At 42.2% G+C, this 22,461-nt stretch overlaps 1 protein-coding gene across 2 annotated transcripts; it reads left to right on the top strand.

Annotated features, from left to right (window-relative positions):
• The first annotated feature begins 286 nt into the window (after positions 1-286).
• atf6 (activating transcription factor 6) lies at positions 287-22,317 on the top strand. 2 transcript variants are annotated; one of them, XR_008951237.1, is made up of 17 exons: positions 287-534; positions 1,154-1,230; positions 1,608-1,686; positions 1,868-1,965; positions 2,731-2,854; positions 3,003-3,206; positions 4,657-4,820; positions 9,475-9,660; positions 9,784-9,875; positions 11,260-11,403; positions 12,273-12,368; positions 12,440-12,542; positions 13,078-13,142; positions 13,760-13,871; positions 15,834-15,918; positions 19,425-19,815; positions 20,737-20,902. XR_008951237.1 is itself a non-coding variant. In XM_057037269.1 (16 exons), exons 1-16 carry the CDS (start codon positions 417-419, stop codon positions 20,934-20,936), a joined length of 1,947 nt encoding a protein of 648 aa, XP_056893249.1. In that variant the 5' UTR covers positions 287-416; the 3' UTR covers positions 20,937-22,317. The 2 variants fall into 2 exon arrangements, 1 of the variants encoding a protein (XP_056893249.1); XM_057037269.1 differs by lacking the exon at positions 19,425-19,815 and having other exon boundaries at positions 20,737-22,317.
• The last annotated feature ends 144 nt before the right edge of the window (positions 22,318-22,461 follow it).

Below are 22,461 nucleotides of genomic sequence, written 5' to 3'. Positions count from 1 at the left end.
GTTTAACATCATCATTGCGCTTATCTCATAATCACTACCATCATCATCATAGAAAAATATGTTTTTAAACGTAGCAAGGCAGGTCTATGCTACATTGTAACATGACGGTTGTGCCATTACAAATAATTTTCAATGTAAATTTTCGACATTTATTTACAGGCGTCGAACCCTCAGCTTCATGGGTAAGAAGTACAATTCTGCCACCTTGTGGTCTAGTGGCGTACTGCGGCTTGAACAATCACGCGATTGGTATTTACAACGTGGGTCCTTTCGCAGCTTCCGTACTAGCGCAGCGAAGTCAGACGTGTATTTACGTCAAACTGACAGGAAATTTCCCTTTGAATAGCCGAAAGAAACATGAATCGTCTTAAGAGCCCACGTTTTCACAGAGCTTGTTTTTCAACGATAAGTTGCTAATGAATTTATACGCCGACGTCATCGGATCTAACGTTACACCTCTAAAATCATCAATAAAACACCCCGCAATGGACAGCGAGACGGGAATAATCGCAATCGACCAGGGAGGAGAGTGGGGTAAGCGTCTTGGTCTTGGGGGGAGGCTAGCGCTGTAGCTAGCCAGTTGCTTATATAATGTAATAATTGACAAATATGTCCAACAACAAACACGCCAGTAACATGCATTGGTGACAAACCCCTTTACTGGTCAATACTTTTTTTTAAAACACAACTCCAAGCACTTCAAGTGAACTAGCTTAGCATTAGCTGATAATAGTTGTGATGATGTAACCTGCCCTGACTGGGGAGTAATGTCAATCATTTTGAGCATTACTGCTCTGTTATTTACAGATATTTGAGTGTACTTTATTACGATGTATAAAATGATATCGAACAGCGGACATATATATATATAGATGCAAGTGTAATTCTGTCCCCAGATTGATTGCATCAGTGTTGCTATCTATCTATCTATCTATCTATCTATCTATCTATCTATCTATCTATCTATCTATGTGTCTGTTATAGTGAGAAAGAATTTGTTCTAAATTGTAATCTATTGTTTTTTTCAAAATAAACCTTCACTCATGATTACGTCCACATCCTGTTGGGCATTGAACCACTTATTTGACAATTTCTGTGCATGTATATTGATTAACATGGATCTTGTGACTGACTGACTGTATTTTTGTTCCAGACTTAAGCCTGTTTGATGAGCTGGACAACCTGGGAGATGCAGATGATCTGCTTGTGGCTCTGGAGAAAGGGAGCTATGTAAGTAACTCAATATGCCATGAGACATGCACACAGTGCACAAAGCTGAATATGTCCGATAGAAGTTATAAGAAGAATTGCACAACAAAAATTCTGACATGGCAGATATTTCCTTGTTAAAAGTGTACAAGCAGGTGCATCATTGACTAGCAGACTTTTATGTAAAGACCTGTGACATGTACAGGAGCGCAGGTGTCAGACTATTGCGTAGGTGTCAGCAATATATAGGTAATAACAAGGTTTTTACACAGTTATATTGCTGGTTGTATGGGAATGCTTCTCTGCTTAGTGCACGTGACACTTAAGGCTCAATAAAATAATGTATGTTGAATTCCAAAGGGGAGGTTTATTTAATGAGCATGTTTGGTTTTTCTCAGGAAAGTGACTATCTAGACCTGGACTTTGATATCAACATACCACCCTGGAATGCAGTGGACACGAGTAGCACCTCCACAGGTACCACAACGCTTGATTATTAGCAGTATAATTGTATTTCAGACCCAAACCATTAGAGTCTGTAGAGCCAGTGCTAACTGGCTTCATTGTGGCAGTAAATGGATAATATGTCCATCCATCTGCTCATAAAAGGCCCAGTGAAATAATTATGGTTTTATTTATTTCATTCTTTTGTGTCCAGATGGTGAGGTGAGAGTGGACTCTGTCTCACCTGCCCACACTCTGAGTTCTGTCCCCTCTCCTTGCTCTTTGGAAGCCCTGTCCCCATACTCCTTACAAGTAAGTCCCTGTAGTCTCTTGTTTGTCCTTTATAGCTTTCTCCATTTGACTTTTAATTTCCAATTCAAATGCTACCATTGGTATTGATTGAGGGTATTTACATACGTGCCATATGTTCCAAACATTGACAGCTGCTCTTTACTTTGGGGCAGCAATACGCACACTTGGGACACTTGCTAATAAAAGCCTTAAACACCTTGTCTCACGCTGATAATGTGGTGCCAGTCTGTGCGCCGCCCCCGTCGTCAGGAGAAAGGTGCTGACAACTTTAGCCACATTAGCATAATTTAGCAGGCAGATGTTTTCACAATGTGTCCACACGAGGACAAGGGTTATGTTCTGTCTCCCCGCAGCACCATCTGCAAACAGCTCTGCTGACTGAAACCAAGGACAGCGTCACCTTCTGAGTTTTTGCCTACTGACGTTACAACTCGTGCTCACATATTGTGCTTGTAATGCATTGTTTATGAATGTCAGACCCCTTTACAGTCCAATATCTTTTTTTATAAAACAATACTCTGTACTGTCTTATTATAGTTGCATTATTATTGCAAGAACATTTATTGAAATCTTATATTTCTCTTGGAAAAGGGGTTTACATGCACTTTCATCTGCTTAGGGAAAAGATTAAGTCATCTGATGTTAATTCAATAGCGCAGTAGGACTAATACAGTATTTGAACCGTGATTTGAATTTGCCATATATTTGTTTTAAATTCTTATGACATAGCCCTGAAAGCGTTTGTGTCCTCTTTTTGCCACCAAGGATGAGGCCTTCTCACCACAGTCGCAGCTCTCTCCTGTTTCGGTGTGCTCGGACTCCAGCGGCTTTTCTGTGAACTCAACCACAGCCAAAAAACCTCCAAAGAAGCCCAGCCAGACCACCCGAGGTGAGGCGAACTCTGCCGCTGCATATTTGCTCATTCAGCTGTCATCTGTAATTCATCAAGACAATGCTGGCTCATTTTCATGTATGTATTTCTTTTTTTTTTCATTTCTTCTTCACCCCAACCACCCCCACGATGATTCAAATATCAGCTAAACAAACGCTGCCAGTGAAGAGGCCCATTCAGATTGGGCCGAAGGTCTCCATCCAGCCAAAACCGTTGATTACAGCCGTGCCCTTGACTCATGCACAAGCTCCCTTACAAGCCAAGACTATTATCATCCAACCCCTGCAGACAGCAGTGCTCCCTGTGGTTAAACCAGCCCCGATCAACATCCAGCCAGCTCCCCCTACAGGTCAGTTATCATATCGCAAGACTTGCAGATTCAAATCAAATCAATCTTTATTTATATAGCGTCTGTTACAATCAAAATTGTTTCTAGGCCCTTTACAGACTCCCTGAGCCTCACCCCCAACAAGCAACAGTGGCAAGGAAAAACTCCCCTTTAGCATGTCCTCCTATGACATTAGCCAGTGATGCACATAGCTTATTTCAGTAGTTGTTGTTTGGATATGACATTTTGGGTATTACATTCTTATCTGCCAGTTTTTATTTTATTAATGACATTAGATTGTTTTGCGTGCTGGCCAGTAGATGGCGCTGTAACCCCAGTTTTCCCTCACCAGTGACCTCTGTCTTTTAACTTTGCTAAGCAATTGTTTTAAAAGTTGAGAGCAGCTTGGGTTATTCTATCATTTCAACGGTACAATTATACATTTTTTCCCTTAACCTATATTAAAAGCAAACACTATTGAAATCATTATGGTGTTGAGTTGTGGTTTAGCCATTGCGATATATGAATTTTGTCATCTCTTTGTGTTGTCGGCAGCACCCACGCCAATATAAATACTTATGTCATTGCCTTGGTTCCAAGTGGGTGGAGTGCCTGACCTCTTGTCAAGTCGAATTTTAGCTTGGCCCTTCTTTCTCTCTGGCTATAGCCAAAATAGCAGATGGCCTGAGCCAAGACATCCAAGTTCAGGACCTGGGATGGAAGTCAACTTGGGTCTGCTCACTTCTGCATTTCTTTGTTTTAAGATCTTCCACAGCTGGGCAGTGGAATTTTTAAATCAGAGTGGGGTGGGGGAGGATATTGACCGATTAATTCACATTTTGCTGTCTGGCCCAAGCATCACAAAGTCCTCAATTACAAAAAAACCTCTAAATTTCTTTTGACTTCCATTCTCATAACTTTTTCCTACCAATGTTGGGCCGGGGCGCAAAACACAGTGTTGGCAGTGTTTTGCTGTGGGAAGTGAAGGTTGTTGGGTCAGGACGAGGACTGGCGTCTCACACAGTCATACTTGGGAAGGGCTCAGCCATGTCCATCAAACCTGACACGCACAAATATCATGTTTTCTGAAAGTTTCTTTCAGACTATGATAACATGTGCATGTTTGTGTGTGTCAGTGCACATAAAATGCACCTCTTCAGTTGGAATGTGGAAGTTTAAGACCACAGGTTGAGATGGTAAACATCCCTCCACCTGTGTTTTAAACTTGGAGGCTTCCCTTAAAGGCAAGGGGTTAATGTAGGTCACCACAGGTCAGGGGGCTCTTTTCATGGAGTCGGACTCAACCATCTGCAGCAGACAGATGTTATTTCTTGTTTGTATTGCAGCAACATGTTTTAGAGGATCATTCAGATATAGTTTTAACCATGGCGATGTTCATCAGGACTCATGAAACGCTAAAAGTATGATTTCAGCTCAGAGACTTGTAACTCAAAATGTGTGTCTTTCTCAGGACGTCCCATTGTGCTATCTCAGCCGGGCCAGGTGCTACAGATCCCAGCACCACAGGCCGTCACTGGTAACATAGTCACCATGCCAACGCTGAAACAGAACATCCCTGTTCCTGTTGCTGCCCCACCGGTGGTCAACCTTTGCAGCCCCTTGACAGACGATGAGGTGAGTCATTATTTTTACAAACATGGCTTTGGTTTTCAAATGTTTGAAATGAAATACTAACCCTCACGTATGCTCTGCACAATTAATGCGAGGGTCTTTACCAACACGTGACGCCTGCTAATGTGTCTCTTTACCGCCCTTATGAAATAACTTATTCTCATCAAGCGGTACATCTCTGTGCACGCCATCTGTGGCTGCTCTCTCATCTGTAGAGCTCTTTACCCATAAGCTCCCTTCTCTGATACCCTTTGATTAGAAGCCATACAGAGAATAGTAATTTATTAAAAGCCATCTTCACAGGACTTCCTCTCATGATTTCTGTTTGTTGTCATTGTGTGGCTGCTTGCCAATCGGCACGTATAGACGTGCCCGGCTGCTAACTGTGAAGCTGTGATAGCAGGAGTAGAGCATGAGGCGCATAAACATTCTCTTTCTTTAAACTGCATTTGGAGAAATGTGGAAAAAACACTTCTTTACCAAAAGGATGAGACAGCGAAATTCAGAAAAGGTGATGTAGTGTGTTGAGCATTCCCATTTCTCAGTGAATTAATTTGTCATGGCCAGTGTTCACAATGTCTCTTCCAGATTCAAAGTACATCCTTTATATTGTTATCACGTTCATTTATCGTGAGCTCCAATGGTTCCAATTTTCTGGATCTAAAAACCAGTCGGCAGATGATCCAACATAAGTCTCTGCATGTGGATCACAGTGGGCAGATCCATCTGTGTGTTGAAGGGAATCCAGGACAACCACAGAAAACAGAAAACACACACGTCGGCAGCAACGTGCGCTGCGATCCTTGTGCATATTCTTCATTCGAGCATCTGATACCTGGAGCTGGTTTTGGACCCACGTGTCTGATTTCATCTTTGTAGCATTTGAAGGAAGCGTGTTAGCTCTCTTCCTCGGTACCTCCCTGCCTGTTCCTTGTTGTTTCAGGCTCTGGGCCCCCCGGTTTAGCACTTTCTGATGATTTATTCTTACTGAGGCTGAAAACACATTCTAACTCTTTCTTTACGTGTGTGTTCTTTGAGAACAGCTTTACGTCTGCCATCCTCGAGAACAGCTTTATTTAGCAGACATAACCAAAAGTGTTACATTTCAGCTTTGTCTCTTAAATCACCCTGAGTGATCTCCATGGCGACACTGAGCCAGCCAAAGAATACAGATCTTATAGGACTCATTTCGGTTTGGCCCTGATGTGTTTCCCATGACTGCAAAAGAATATTAGTCATAACTTCTTTAAACAGCGTTCAATTTTGCCCATATCCACAATTCGTAGTGACGTTAACTGTGTTTTCTGTCAGACCTTTTTAATGATTCTCCTCAGCTGCAATTTCACAAGTTGTTGTTCTGTTAGTGGTGACGTTTGACCCCCGACTATAAAAATAACTGGCTTCCAAATGTCTAATTATATTGATATAATTGAGCCCAGGGACGTTCTTTTGGTGCCAGACCTCAAATACGATGTCCCAGAGGCCAGCACAAACAGGCCTCTCCATTTTGTAAATCTAACACTGTCAATAATAAAGTTTATAAAAGGTAATTAAAGGGGGCGGGGCTGCTCACATTAACGTTTGGAGAGAAAATAAAACTTTTGTAGGTGAGAACCTGGTCAACTCAGTTTCTTGGGTGGTTTTTCACCATCTGTCTGATTACTCACCTCAGGATTTGGGTCACGTCAGCCGTATAACAATGCATTAGAAATGTTTCCCTTTGCCATACTATCACAGTCTGCCTTTGAATTGGTTTCTTTTTGTAGCCTGCCAAGCACTTGAGCCTGGTTGTGCTGTGTGAGTGTTTGGACCTGCTGCAGCTGTGTTCACTTTATAACCTCACTGCGGTTTGGCAGCACAGTAGTGAGCAGAGCAGAGGAGTGTCATGCATGTTAAAGTTGTCATGGTAGTATCAGTCACAGCATGTTGCACGTACAGTTCTGTTCACGGTGACCTGTGTGCTATAGCTTCAGCTATAAATCAAATTACATGCTTCACGCAGGTGTTCCGGCGGATGAGACGCTTGTTACAGCTGTAAACAGCCATTAGGGGTTGGGTCACTGTGCTGTATTGTACTATGATACAACTGGGGATTTATGTGAGTGAGAACAAGTGAGAGAAACAAAGTGGCCACTGTGGAATCGCAGATCTGAACAAATTCTTCCCTTTCTGTGGTTGGAGGATTCACAGAGAAACCCCCAGGTTTGCTAATGTGATGGAAAATGGGAAGGGCTTTCCCCCCTTCTCCTCCAAACCTTGACACTATGAATGAGTTCAGGTTTACTTTGTTCCAGCTTCAGAGTACTTTAAAGTGACTTTTAGCCACAAGCCGGCTTGATTAAAACCATTTCATCTGGTTGAAACTTGAGATCAGGATTCTTCTCTGTTGACTCACTTTTTTTGCACTCTTCTTCACTCAAAAAAAGGGAACGCTGTTGTGGAGTCTGTTTGTAAGAACAAACCCCTGTTGTTGTGAACTGCAAGATATTGATAAGGTTCCTCCAATATTTTGAAATCCCATAGGCTTTGGATTAGAAGCTGCAAAACATTTTGGCTGCCTGCTCATTGAGCTCATTTTCTGACAGCATTTTTCAAAAATCTCAGTTCAGTCAGACAAAATATTCCCGCTTTGCTTTTTTACTTCCTTAAATATATAGTTTCTTTGACATGAGCCACGATAGATAAATGTTAAAGTGTTTGACATTACCTGTGACAGAAACTTTGCTTGAATTTCTTGCAGGTCCTGATTCTTTCGCATGCTATGATGCACTGACATTGCACCAGTATTCATTTGTTTTCTGCTTCACCTTCATTCATTAAAAGCCTAAATGTTGAGCAACATTTAGCTTAATAGTAATATCCATGGTGTGTGTATCTTGCTCATGAGAACATCAGTAATTGGTATATTTAAACAAAAACTGGCAGGCTGTTGTCCCTGCTCCAAATCTTCTGGTACCGTTGAGAAGTTTCCTCTGCTCTCCACTCCCTGGTAACTGCTTTCTTACAGGGTTCCCAGGCTTGGGATGGTGGCACGGCTCCCAGATCTGGGCTGGGAGACGGTGGGGTTTCTCAGGAGACAGAACATAAATATGGGGATCCAAATAGCTTAATCACCAGTGGGGCCATTACATCCAGGATCTCCAAAGGCTTGCCCTGGTGTTTGTGTGTGAAGAATGGCAGTAGATGGGTATCTGGGGACTGGATGGTGTTTGGGTAGTCACTGCATCTAAGAGTCTTGACACCTTTGCAATAGGTCCTGTTAGACAATGTGCTGTTTTGGTTTGCATGTAAAACTTTGTTTTTCCGCTACTCAGCTCAGCAACCTTTAATGGAGGAAATCCCACTGGTGTCTCAGACTGGAAACAACTGTTAAACAACTATTTATTTATTTAGTTATTGTTTTCTTTTATAAATGTTTATTCATCTGCCTTGTATTTATTTGAATTTTGTGGGTTTGGGCTTTCTCAGTTTATAATGAACCAAAAAACGAAATGGAAAAAGTTTTATTTAGTTATTTCCCGGTAAAAACAAAACCAGCAATGGAGAGTGCTTTACAGTAGTTAAGGATTGCTTAACCAACCTGTTCTCTTTCACCAGCAGACCTCCATTATTTGTACTGCTTTTCTGTTTTTAGATGTCTCACATGTGAATATATTTCTTTGTGCTGCTCTCTGCAAACTTTCTTCACATATAGAAAAGAGGTAGCGGAGGGGCCTCTGCAGCTCTCAGAGGATGTCAGTGTAAATATTTTTAAGCAGAAGCTTGATTGTGCGCCCTTAAGGGCTCTTTTGGGCCGTGATTTGTTGCAAAGGTGCAATTTACCATGTGCAACACATCCTGGACATGGAACCCTGGAAACCGCTGGGGCCTTTTGTGCATTGTATGGAGGAATCTGAAATTCAGAATGACACGGCAGAGCTGAGAAGCATTAAATGTGGGGGTCTTCACTGTAAATAAGATGCTTATTCATAGATTTTGCTTACTAAACTCCTTGTGGCTTCAGTTCATGTGTATGCGTTATGCAATCCAGAGGGTTTGGTACCATTCATCAATAGGAAGGTGAGATTAGACTTTCTTTGGAGACATCTGCAATCCTTTTCTTCAAACAGATAAAACCAAGATAAACTTGGAGGAGAATGATAATTAACCTAATTACATTTTTGAACTAGAAAACTTGGACTTTGACTGTGAATTCTTTGGATCACTGCCTGTGACTTCCCGGTCCAGTCCAGTGCCTTGATGCCCACTTCTGAGGACAGATCAGAGGACTGTCTCTTGCCTTCACAACTAAAACCAAGCCATTGAATTTTGCTATGAATATTTGATCATTTGAAAATAAAAATGCTCTGATCAATGAAACGGAATACAACAGTGGCTCTGCTTAGGAAATTGGTTGAATTAACAGGAATTTTTCAAAAGAAAGAAGTGATTTTATTCCAAATGCTTTAGGGAGCGCAGACACTCTTTACAAATCTTACCCACCACTCTGCAATTTGTTCAATCTGGCATTCATTTTATTGCTTTCTTACAATAATCACCTCTCTTTCCTCCCTCCGCAGGTGTTGAGTGAATCCATGTGTGATGAGAATGTGTAGTGAGTCATGAGCCCGTCGCTAAACGACTCCTAATTTTCTCTTCTTTGTTGCCATCTTTCCAGTCGAAGGTCTCCCAGAGGCAGCAGCGTATGATAAAGAACCGCGAGTCGGCATCGCTGTCCCGAAAAAAGAAGAAAGAGTACCTGCTCTCGCTGGAGACTCGTCTGAAAATGGCTTTGTCTGAAAATGAGGTGCTCAAGTGCGAGAATGGCAACCTCAAGAGACAACTCGAGGGTCTGTTGAATGAGGTGAGAAGCCACAAGATTCCTGAAAGTGTTGTCAATTTTCTTTTAGAGAATAGTTGTTTAAGCATATCAGCAATCTGTTGTTTGTGAATAATAACCTGCACGATTCCTTTTTTTCCCCTGCAGAATGTAGCAATGAATGCAAAGGTTCCCAAGAGGAGAGCTGTGTGTCTCATGGTGGTGTTGGTGTTCCTTGTGATTAATGTTGGACCAATGAGGTAAGCATATGGTGCATATTTGGTTGCTATGAATCCCTTTTAATACGGCCCTGAAGAGTATTAGCCTTGTAGGAAAATCAGTTGGGGGCAACATGCTGTGGATGCACAAGCAGGGCAAATTGGAAGCCTACAAGACTATAATTATCCTCCTTATAATTATCCTGTTAATAGTAAATTGAATTCTGTTTATTGACTCCAGTACAGAACATTTCCTTCTCGCACCGTTTTATCTGACAGATTTAATGACCAGAATTAGACCGAAGTAGTTGTAACGCGTGTCTTACGATATTTTTCCAACACATTACCTAAGACTTTTTTGTGATTTATCACATTCACTCACATTGGGCTCCTGATAAAGCTGTAATTGAGTTCAGCTGAATGGAAGAATGGAACAATTGATACAACCTAGAGTAATGCTTTCCAGTACACGTCCGGGCCTTGTCCAGCATAGACCCCCATCCCAGAGGTTTAAAAAGGAATCAACAAAGAATAGCTCATCTGCTTCAACTGGCTCTTTTATCTTCCTCCTCCGTTGGTTTTGCCAGGTTTATGAGACTTTGGGACTAATGGGTGAATAAGAAAGTAAACTTCTCCCATTTTAGGTGTAATAAGAGAATATTGTGTGACCAGAAGGATGAATAAGTTGTTTATGCAAGTTTTCCGTCATCATTTGCCGCAATTACAATAGCCAAATTAGCATAAGGCCAGTAAAAGCTGTACAGAGTCCGCCCAGTAACTCAGCACAGCAGATGGAGGGATTGTGTAATTATAAAAGCTCCATCCAGCTTCAGCTGATGATAAATTCTCTGTTCTCATGACACAAAAATGTTTTCTTGCAGGAATAATGAACGATGCTTCAAAAGTTCTAGCTCAAGTCTACATATTCAATTGTCATGTGATAAATTCAGTTTTCAAGCGATGCTGTGGAAAAAAAGATTTGATATTCAGTTTTCTGGGACTGGGGAAACATTTTTCAGCCCCTGTGCCATTAATGTTTGCTTGATTCTACATGTGTCTTTACCTGTGCTTGCATCTGCGTGTTGTGTGCCAGCGCTCCCCTTTGGAATGTCAAACATGCCCCCCCACCCCCAACCCCCACCCGAATCCTTTGAAATGAAAATAGCAGCCACTGTAGTAATGCTGTTTGAAGAGCCTGTGTGCTTTTGCCAGTGTCCCAGCATGTGTTTGATTGTACAGTCCAGATCAGAGTTCAGATCTCCTTGCTAAGACCCTCCTGTGCACAGGATGAGGGCCACATGACATTCTGCCCACACTTCCTGTGCTGTTTTGTGCTGCTCTTTTTTCCTTTTTTTCATCTTTCCTGACTTCCCTCACTGTTCTTTATCTTTGTCCATCGCTCAACCCGCCTATTCTTTTCCAACAGTGTGTTTCAGAGCAGCTCCAAGCATGAAGTCTTTCCCACTCAGCACCGAGGCAGACACCTGTTGGACTTTGCCTCAGAGACAGAAACTGAGGCTGCAATGGGGCCCGATCCCCTTAGCAGTGGCCCCTCTGAGATCGGCGACAGGTAATGAGCTCAGTGCCCCACCCTTGACACCTCTCACAACATAATACTGTGTCAGTGAGCCAGGATGCACCTGTGTCTGGGATCGGTCTCAACTAGTCAACTCATTACGGGCACGTGTAAACACGTGCTGCACATGGTAACTAATTCAGTCCAAATGCCTGCCTCAAATATAATACCTCCCGGCCCCTTGAGATAGGGCCAAAACTGGTGCTTAATGTAACAGTGTAGGAAATTTGGGTTGGGCTTTGTTTGACGTGCGGCTTTATAATGCCAGTAACAGCTTATTTTCTAAAGAGCTGTGTATTTTTCTTTCTTCTCTAAATGCCACAGAGACCAGGCAGTTTCATTTTTAAATTGCATAAATAACATTCTTGTTCGGAACATTACCTGAAAACCCCCGTCTGGGGAATGGTTTGTAAGGTGGCCAGACCGTTTGAGTGGCTGTGCCAGCCTGTGTTATGTCAGATCTCTATATGGAGTCATGGTAAAACGTTAATGCAAACCATTCGGTGGTATCGTATTTCCCCACCAGCCTCGAAGCTGCTCAGGCAGGAAGGAACATATTAGCCATTACTGGAAGGGCTGACGGCACCAAATGTAGCCGAGGCGAAGATGACGAGGGTGACATGCAACCTCATCTAGAGGATCTTGCAGTAGTGGAATGTTAATATAGGTCTTAGGAGGACTTTTGAGAACTGTAGATGATCTATATCATCACCTCAAGCAATGTGTTTGCTCACTGAGGTTATATTCATCACGTATGTTATACTAAATTCTGCCATGTTTAAGTAAGAATCCCAGGAAGTTAATGAAAATATCATATAGAATCCTCGCATAATTCAGGCATTGTGATCTGCCTTGTGTCCCAGTTCCGAGGATAAGGCTCTGGTGGTCGTGAAAGACCCCATCTTCCTCAGACCCCCCCCTCCATGTCAGCCTCCCGTGAACAGGACCAAGTGTTTAGAGTAAGTTATGGATCACATTCATTCTTGTGCATAAAATATCAAAACTGTTGCTGACGTGCCTTTGTTTACAGACTAGCTCATGAGCTGAGGGGCTGGGTCCAGCGTTATGAGGTGCAGCAGACCAAATCTAGACGCATGGGTAACGGCAATCACAAACCCACCGGGACCATACTGGTAAGTCGCAGCGTGCTTCAGGAAACTGGAAGGCGTCTCTAATGGGTCGCGATAAAGTCAGCACTCGCTGTTCGCAAAAAGACTTCATAAATTTAACTTTAATTGAGTCATTAGTTTTTAATATAAAGGTGTTTTTGGCCAACCCAAGCCCTTTCACCACTGTTTCACCTTAGTGCACACCTTCCCTTCTTCTCCTCTCCTTTTTTCTTTATTGGGCTGAGTCAGCAGCCATGAGAAAGTAAACACAACACTCAGAGGGGAGCTGAAGGATTAGTGGCCCCCTGCTTTTTCCATCATTGTTTTCAAAGTCACAGTAGGTCTAACGCTCCAGGTGCTGCCACCTTTATATGTAACCATTCTTTATTTTACTGTCAACTTTACTTCCCTGTGCTTGTAACTGGTCACCTGGGCTGTGCGTGCAGATGTTTTAAGATGCAGGTTCAGGCTTCTGTTATTTTGCTGTCTCTCTCTTTCTCCTGCTCTCTAGCAGACAGCTGCAGTGTGATTATAGTTTGTTGTATTTCCCTCCTAACAGAAAACAGTGAGTAAAGACGCTGAAAATGCCCAGATTGTAACGGTCCAATACACAGACGCAGAGAAGTGAGTACAGTCTTGTTGCATTGAAACAAAGGTTCCAGTTTTATGTGAAGCTGTTAACTTTGACTGATGGAGTGTTTTCTGACAGCTGGAGGGCAGAGCACTGTAGATTTCTCATAACCTGCGTGCAGCAGCACCTCTTTGTGAACTTCATCAGTTCAGAGCTGCAGACGGGAGAGTTTACTACCAGCACAATCCACAGTAATCGATTGTGACTTGCCATAGTTGGATATTACCCTATTTTAAGTATAATTGTAACTATAATGAGAGCTAGCGTTTCTATTTTTAGTTTTACATTTGGCATTTGCCCTCCTTTTTCATCTAATCGGTGACTCCATCGCTGCTGCAGAGATTTGGCTGTCAATACGAGCATTTTTTTTCCTTCTGGAGGAAAATATTTAAGGTTGCACAAATGGACTGAATTGATTTCTTGGCAAACTGCAGTTTTTATGTTCCCAGTTTAAAGTCATTAGTCTATGAAACATTTATCAGAGGGAAAATTAATTTCAGCAGTTCACCTTTGCCTAAGCCTGCCTACAGTTTTGAGGGTTTGGGCTGGATGGTCAGGTTTCTGTGTCGGTTAAAAAAAGTTCTTAGAAGTGATTTCCTTCATCCCTCAGGAATCCCGGCAGTGAGCTGCAGGTGTACTACGCACCTCATCGCACCTACAGTGACTTCTTTGACGAAATCAATCGCCGCAGCGACACTTTCTACGTCGTGTCTTTTCGCAGGGTGAGTGTCAACTGGTGTGGTTACCATAAAAGATTTTCAATCAACGTTTTCACACGCACTCTTTTATTATTGTGCATGCAGACAAACTGACAAAATGACTTTATATAGCAATTATAAGCCAGATCTTCCAAATAGAGGCGTGATATAGAATTGTGGTAGGGCATAACTCTCTCTTTTTTAGTCCCTTTTGATTTATTTATTTTCAACTGCGACCACATGTAATTTTAATCTTCTTGATCCACACACAACTGATTGTTCCACATAAAAGAGTCTGTTTTTAATTTTCCATCTTGATATGATTAGGCTTGGACATCACACTCGTTGGCTTTTAATCTTGGATTTCCTGTCCTATTTTTAAAACTTTCCCTTGGTAAAGAAATCACCTATAATGAATATAAGTTATTGATATATCCACTGTGTGTTTCAGGATATGATATTAGAAATGTTTCTTTGTCAAATACCAGGTTTCCAAGACCTCTCGTCAATAAAGGAAGTCACAATGCTCCCTCATTAAGTTGGCATGGTTACAGCCAGAATAATAATAACAATGGTGTATCTGGGTTGAGGGGCCTGATAGTTAGTCTCTCAATATGCATGTAGAAATCTGACACTTTAGCTTGTTTCTGATTGAATATATTTGCTATGCAAACAAAGCTTGAAGAGTGTCGTCATCGCTAGATCTCTGTGATTAAAGTTTGAAGTAGTTTTGTACTGTGTTTAAGCAGCAGGTTTTGGCAGAATAATCAAATATATCAAAATAAAGAATGAGAGCACAGCTTACTGTTATCCACTGTATAGTTTGTTTTTTAAAATTCTGACAGACCTTTGTCAGCTTTCTTCAGTTAGTTTTCTTCTCAGTATTTTGTTTCCTGGGTTTCGAGGGTTTACATGCACGTCAGCAGAAAAGTTCTCTTTTTTCCAGTTGGTGTGATCCTGTTACAAGACCGTCAGAGCTCTGGAATGAATTTGGAATTTGGATTTAAAGCCTATTGCTGTAGAAAATTTGACTTTTGTCCCTTTATCTCTATTTTATCTGGGCTCGTTTCCACTCGCGTCGTCAGCTGAGGTCGTTCCGGAGTGACAGAGACGGCCGCGTGTTAGCCGAGGTTGCTGTCAACCATAAATGCACATTAGCTCCCTTAACTCTGTTTTACTGTAAAATATGGTGAGGTGATGGAAACCACACAAGAACCCAAAGTACCATTAATCTTTCCCGACACATTCTTTTATCACCTGCATCTCTGCGCGAGTGTCTGCTGAGGTGAGGTGGTGGAAACACTGGCCACTCTCACTGTGGACAGTCCCGAAACTTTCACTTGTTCCGCTGACGGCTGCTGCTGTCGCACCAGGTTTGCTAATCTGCCAGACCAGATGAAAACAGCTTCACGGTCAATTGTAGCATTCATTTTCTTAATGTTATCACTAATTGCTTTCATCAGGCATCACATCAGTTCCTCAAAGCTCAGTTCCGGAATTTTAAATCTCTCAGATTTAAAAATGTTAATGAGACCTGAATAGTGTAACAGTAACATGCAGCCTTGTGTAAATGCTGTTATTCTTTTCTTAGCCTAAGATTCTGATCTGTCTTCAGCTCAATTGCTCTCATTTTTCATTTCAGCCACACTCAGTTTTGCGAGCAAAGGTAGGCGGAGCTGACCGGGATTCTCTTTATTCCTTGTGGACACAAAAGCTTTAATATTGAGTTTGAAGGAAATCACACAGGCTTTCATTTCTTTGCCAAGTTGATTATTCTGGTATTTTAAGGGGCCATTTTAAGTGTGATGCATTTGAAAGGCTTCTCTCAGGATAGACTGATGAGTATTTCCAACAGTGTGAAGGTTTTAAGGAGAAATTTCTGAGCTCCATTCTGGAAAACTTCCAGCCAGTCCTATTTGGCTTTTCTCTTTGGGGGTCAGTTGTAGTTCTCATTGCCTGACGTGAAATTTTCTCCTTTATTTTTAGGATCATCTTCTACTTCCTGCCACCAGCCACATTAAAGGAAGTCGACCGAAGATGTCGGTGGTTCTGCCAGCTATGAATATCAATGGTATGTACGGCAACAGCACCCGCAATGTGCGTCTTTAAAAGAAAACACTATTTGTAATATTAGAAGCTTAAAAATGGTGGTGTGGTTTTAGTTTTGCTGCTGGTTTGCTTGAGAATTGTGGTTTATATGAATCTTTTTTACATTAAAAATATGCAGAGAGCAACTTTTTGTCGCAAAGTCAAACATCTGTTATTTTAAATCCTTTGCCAAAGCAGCAAACACACTGCTGAGTAAGCACTAAGCTGGATAGAATAAATCCCTTTGTATTCAACAAAGTACTGGGGATTTGCAAAAAGAAATTGTATGATGTGCACCAACACAAATTTACCTTTGCATGGTTGCAAGATAGATTGGAAGAAAAGTCTGGTCTGCAGGGATGTCTGGGATCTTCATGATGCTGTGAAGTCACCTGTGCAGCAGATGAGTGGATTCCAGTCATGAGATGGTCTACTCTGCCTGCACCTGTGGTTCAATATAATGGTGTTGGCTCTCGTTCTGTACCAGTTTCAGCTTATTTGAGCAACAGTTTTCCTCAGTAGGAGATGTTCATGACCTCGTTTTGAAGGCTACCTCCAGCAGGATTCAGCCTTTTTAGCTGAGCAGCTTTGGGAAGTGGAGAATAGCATCATTTGCTTGTAGCCTTAGTATCTATAGTATCTCCCGCAACTGCATGTTGTCATTGTTCAGAACCTTTCGTTTTTCTCTTTTCCTTTAAAATTCTTCTCAAAATAAAGAAAAGGCGTCAATCTGAGGTCTCCAGTCAGCAACCTGTAAAGAAGAAGTTTTTATCTGGGCTGTCAGCGTAGGAAGAAGAAGAATATGGGCCGTTGTTGTTATTGGCTGTCAGCGCTGCATTTTTTCAGAAACGTTATCTTGCCCTCCGACTGCCAACCTAACACAACAGATTAGCGATTCAGCTGACTTTGAGGGAGACGCAGCTCGGGGAATGTGAGCCTCTCTCGCAGGGCAGACGTGGCGATAGGGAAATGGCTTTCTTTTCCCGTGAAGGCGGCGGGTGCGATGAAGATTGATGAAGGTAAACATTGTTTTTGGTTGGTCTTGTCAGGAAAGAATGTTAGGGTCCGTGCTGGTCAGTTGACCCAGCGGAGTGGTGGTAAATAGTGAAACCCAAGACCACCCTTTCAGCCAATGTCGAAACCATCAAACAAAGCTGGTATCCAGGGACTGAAAAGATTCATACCAGCAGATCCTTGTTTGAATGATCTGCTGCATAATTTCTCACAGGTTTTGCATGAAAATCAACTGTTTTGACCAGATTGTGACAAGAGACATAAAGAGGGATGACAGTTTTAGGTTGCTATGGTTACAGATTCTCCATTACACTCCATTACAGTTGACTTCACAGCATCTCCATTTAGCTCTACTAAATGTCTTTTTCTTATATTCAAGGACAATATATTGATACATGATCAATAACAGACTTATCTATTTTGATTACTTCATTTCCAAAATGTCTTTTTCACTGTCTGACTGGGATTTTACACTTTACTTCTCTTTCAGTGTGTGAGCATTGATCTCAGGCCCCTCATCAGCCAATATTCACATTAGCTTTGTCTCCATCCTCGGAGTCTGATTTGAGTTTGAAACAAGTGTCCTACTGTGAATAGTTTTAATGTTGTGGAGTAATTTGAACTAACAGGGAATCACATGAATGAGAGGGAGACTGTGCAGCTGATAGGTAAGAATGTGTGTGTCCTTCACTATTCGTCTTTAAGCCTGTCCATGACCAGGATTGGCTAGTATGGATGTCAGTGGTGGTTGTTCTATTGATGTCACTCATGACTGGCTTCAAGTCAAATGTTAAATGCATCTGAGGCGATTAAATGAAGATGTACGGAGCATATTTATCCGGCCGAGAAAAACAGAAACAGTATTTCTTTGTGGAGCATTATTGCTTCACAGCGGATAATTCTTTCCAGCTCCCAGATTCTGCTTTTCTTTTAGACATGCTTTCCCTCTCTAGTCACTAAATGGTTTTCATCTGGAGGAGGTGGACAGGCTTTGTTAATTTGCAGTGAGCATTTTCTCCGTCTTGGGCAATAATCAAACATCCAAGATGGAGACTTTGATGTAAACCATCTCCTGTTTCTGCCCTGACGCGCATCCACGGTTCAGAGGTTCTGTTCGAGTTACTCAACCTCTACATCCCTGATCGTCCTTCAGAATCTGTCTGGCTCAACAGTGGCTCCTCCTGTGCTGAATGGTGTGTTTATTTAATGTTCTGCTGATTAGTAAGTCAATCACGTGGAAGCAGCATGCGTATTTAGAGGAGAGAAATGTTTTGGTGATGACATCATTGACAAGTGGATCAACCTTTGGTAGTACAGCTGTGGAGGCAACTTTCTCCGGGGGGTTGAGGGAGAACCCCTACAGTACTGAAGCCACAGTGTCTTAGTTTCTAAAATGCAGCTTTTGCGTGGGTAGGACTGTACACAGACCCTTTTTGCACCTCAACAAATGTTGAGTACTCTTTGGATGGACTCTGCTGGGCTCACCGTATGTTTCTGCCTCATCTACATGAGTTCAGAGTTTTGCCTGGAAGCCGCCCAAAGTTTTCTCAGGTTTCTTCAGACATTTCAGTGCCAGACTTGGAGGTTTTATCAGCGAATACCAGCCCGCTGCGTCGTTGAAACTTCCTGGAACATCTCCAGATGGCATTTGTAAAAGGCGGAAAGAGCTGGTGGAGATCGAGACGGTGGATTTGGCAGCGCCTTCAAAGAGCTGCTGTTTGGACTCTGGCCTTGTGGCGGGGTGTTTCCTGTTTCACTCTTCATTCGGGTGAATAGAAATTAGGCTTTCACTAATTTGGTGAAAGGTTAATGTGATCAACATAGGACATTAATGATGAGTCTTCAGGCTAGTGAGGTTAAGGTCCACAAATTACTCTGTCATTATGTTGTAAATACTGGGCATAAAGAGACTGTGGGGAGGAAACAAAAAACCAAGACTTCATGGACTCACTGTAATAGACATGTTGTCTGTGCACACATGTATCAGTGACACATTTGTTATTCAGTTGAAATTTATTTTTGACCCTCCAGGTAGTGAAAGGCTGCTGTTCTGCCTGCTTTTTTCCCCATCTCTATTGATTTCTGGGGCATTTTCTGGGGCTTCAGCTGCTAAACACTTCATTCTGTCCATCAGGTTGTCATTAACTCTGTGCACATGGTGCACACTTGCTCAATTGAATTGCTTATGCTCAACGTTGCTCCTTGGAGCGGCTGGAAATATTGAGCTAAACAAATATTACATGGGCAGAACAGTGAAAGCAACTCACTGAACACGCTGATCTACAAGAAGTGATAGTAGAGTTGTGCAAGTCTCCATGTGTATAATCTAATATAATTCCAAGGGCTCCGTGGGTGCATATTATTCACCTTTTCCACCACTGATCATCTGTTGTGCATTCTGCCTGTTCTGTTTATCACTGCCCTGAAATTAACAAATGACGGTTATGTCACAACTGTTTATTCCCAATTAAATAGAATCCACAGGCTGGGCTCTACGGTGACTACAAGGCCTTGAACCGAGGCGGGAGCAGGGGGCTCCTTTGTGATCTCATCAAGCTGTACACAGAGACCACAGTTGCAGGCCCGGTTCTAATTGGTGATCGACATAGCGTGAGAAAGAGCAGAATCCTAACTTTGAGGACGATTTCCAGATATGTCTGTTTAAACACTGAAGCCACTCGGAAAATTCCAGTTTCAACGTAGGTACAAAGAAGGAAGTTCAGCTGCAGGCAGACTCAGCACTTCACCTACAAAGCACCTAATTATGTGACTATCCGTGGAGTCTCCTGAGTGTGGAAAGGACCGGAGGATTACATCTGAAGTTTCACATCTGTGCAAATCCTACAGAAAGGCTGACGCGCTGATGGTTTGTACAGGTGGACTGCAGCTTTTAAACAACTTGAAGGCGTTTTTCAGGATGCCTGTTTCTCCATTTCATGGCCACTCACACACACACACACACACTTAAAATGGCAGAGGTGTATTTGACGTGTGCAGTCCATATGGGGATTGTTATCATCTTGACTGTCTTACCAGCACACAAAGGAAGCCGAGAGTCATAAACTTGTCTGTTAATGTAAATCAAGCAGCGATCTCTCCTCGGGATGTTTCAAAGCCCCGCCCTGTTTTAAATGATGACATTTACAAGCATGTCCGTCCAGGCGGCACTCTTCAGAGAAAAGTCTGGAAGAAAAGGCCCCAAACTCTCAAGAGAGATCACTTTGTAGGTCAGACGTCACGATGGTCTCGTTGGAAACGTTCCTGCGATTTTTGCGTTCCGCGTCGTCCAGTTTGTTGCTGCCTCTGAGGTTTCCTCACACACAACGGTCTGACTCATCATCTGTACAAACCTCTCTCAAGTTGCAGTTTTACACCCCTCGACTCAGCAGAAAACAAAGGATCCTGGCTCCTCATCTGTCGTCACTGTTATCATTTTCATCTCTCTCCCCCACACTAATTAGACGACATCAGCCTCTTTTGTGGTGCAGTTGTATGTTCTTTGTACGATGGAGGGATCCAGTACGGGGCTCTCTCTGACTCCGCATTCAGCCGAGGTTGTGGTTTATTTTCCTCTGGCGTCCTGATGGGATGCTCTCTTAAATACTCTGGGTCTGTTTCTGCGAGAAGTGTGATCCAAAAACCTGTCATTAATAATAGTGATATAAATTTAGTGAACAGCTAGTATGCTGAGTTGATGAAGGTTTTGGGACTCCGTGGCAACACAAAAGCACAGACAACACATTTATTAACACATTGATAACCAAGAATCTCCCTTTCTGTCTCACAGACAGCATCATCCAGGACAAAGACTATGAGGTCATGATGCAGATCGACTGTGAAGTAACGGACACCAGGATCCTCCACGTCAGGTCCTCCGCCATCCCACCTTTACTCAGGGTCAACCACACGGACACGGTCTACCAGCACTCCCCGACTACTGAAACCACGGCGGCACCTCCGGTCGGGGTGTTAATGGGATCAGCCTGAGACCATCGGAGGCATCTTTATTTAATGCTCCTCATCATTACGACAGGGACTCACAGCTTTAGGCTAACCCATTTTTGTTCCCTTATCTGCTTCATCACTGTTAGTTTTAAAAGAAAAATCAGCCATCACAGTGCAAAGGTTGCACAAACTGCATCAGTCGGCCAGATTCTTCATTAGGGCTGATATCCGGAGGTACTCTGGGGCTCCTTGTGTGGCAGCTAGGACCTCTGCCTGTAATCTCACTAGTCCCATATAAGGGTAATTGCAGAACAGCAGGGGTCTGAGCATTGAACCCTGAGTCACCCCATCATAACACAAATAGTTTTACCCCACAGCACCTCTGCTCAATTCTGCAAAGTTTTGATTTGGGGGAAAAACCCTTGACTGTCAGTGGAGAATGCAGAAACTCTTATAGCCTGAAAATTAAAGAAAGATAAAATATAAGAAATATTTCATTTTGTTTATGCTTCAGAAGAGCAGAAGGGTGTTTGCTGTTTTTTTTGTAGAGTAGCTAGTTAGTTTAAAAAAAACAAAAAAAAAACAAAGCTCATTTACATCAGGAAGTCAGGTGATCTTTAAAAGAAGCAGGTTAAGCACTATTATCAGTTGTTTGGTTTTTATTCATTTCCAGATTTTACAGCTGGTTTTTTTGCTTATCTGTGATGATAATGTTTTTATTTTGGGTTTTTGGTCTTTATATTACCAGCTCTTGTGAGAGTATTCATTGATCCCTATTTCTTATGCCTGGCAGGGATTTTGTTGTCAATTTTACATAAGTGAAATACTATATGTTTGAAGGATACAGACTGAAAGTTTTATTTAGTGCAATGAAATGGTTGCAGGAAATCGTATCAAATGTGAAATGCCCATTTTAACATGTAGTCACTAAACAATCTGTCAGCTTTTTCCATCCTAATGGGATTCCTTGCAGTTTTATCACAACCTCAGCCTACAACAGATTTGAATTATCCAAGTTGCACTATGCATGCAGACGCTGGGAATACTGGTTCTGACCCCAAATGCCTTATTCAACCTCGTTTGGAGAAAAAAGACCGTAAACATCGTCAGAATTGGAGCCTTCTTCCTTCAAGCATAAAAGGTATTTGTTGGAGCCCGACGTCTCGTTGGTTGGCAACATACCACTGCACAGATTATTATGCCATAGTTTATAGAAATGCCTAAAAAAACATTTAAAAAAGACCTGTGTTTATTATGTTTGTTTATGTGTGTGGGCGGGTGTAATTATTTCACCCTCTTTTAGTTTCAAAGGATAAATATTCACTGAATGGATTTCTCAAGTCATGCTATAATTTCCACTTTTACGTGTTTGACTTTTTGTATTTTGTTTGAATAAACCAAAATAAACACTGGATTTTCTTGACCCATTGTGTCTGTACCATTTATCTGCATTTTCTTGGCCGCTCGTTGAAAAATTACAGGCTAAAATACAATCTGTTTGGGATTTTTTTAAGCACTGGTAGTGCCTCGTCAGTTCCCCTTGTGACTAGAGGCGACCTCGGGGAGG

This window comes from Takifugu flavidus, chromosome 7 (assembly GCF_003711565.1).
Source record: "Takifugu flavidus isolate HTHZ2018 chromosome 7, ASM371156v2, whole genome shotgun sequence".
NCBI classification, from domain to species: Eukaryota; Metazoa; Chordata; class Actinopteri; order Tetraodontiformes; family Tetraodontidae; genus Takifugu; species Takifugu flavidus.
This window is presented reverse-complemented; position numbering and strand designations above follow the sequence as displayed.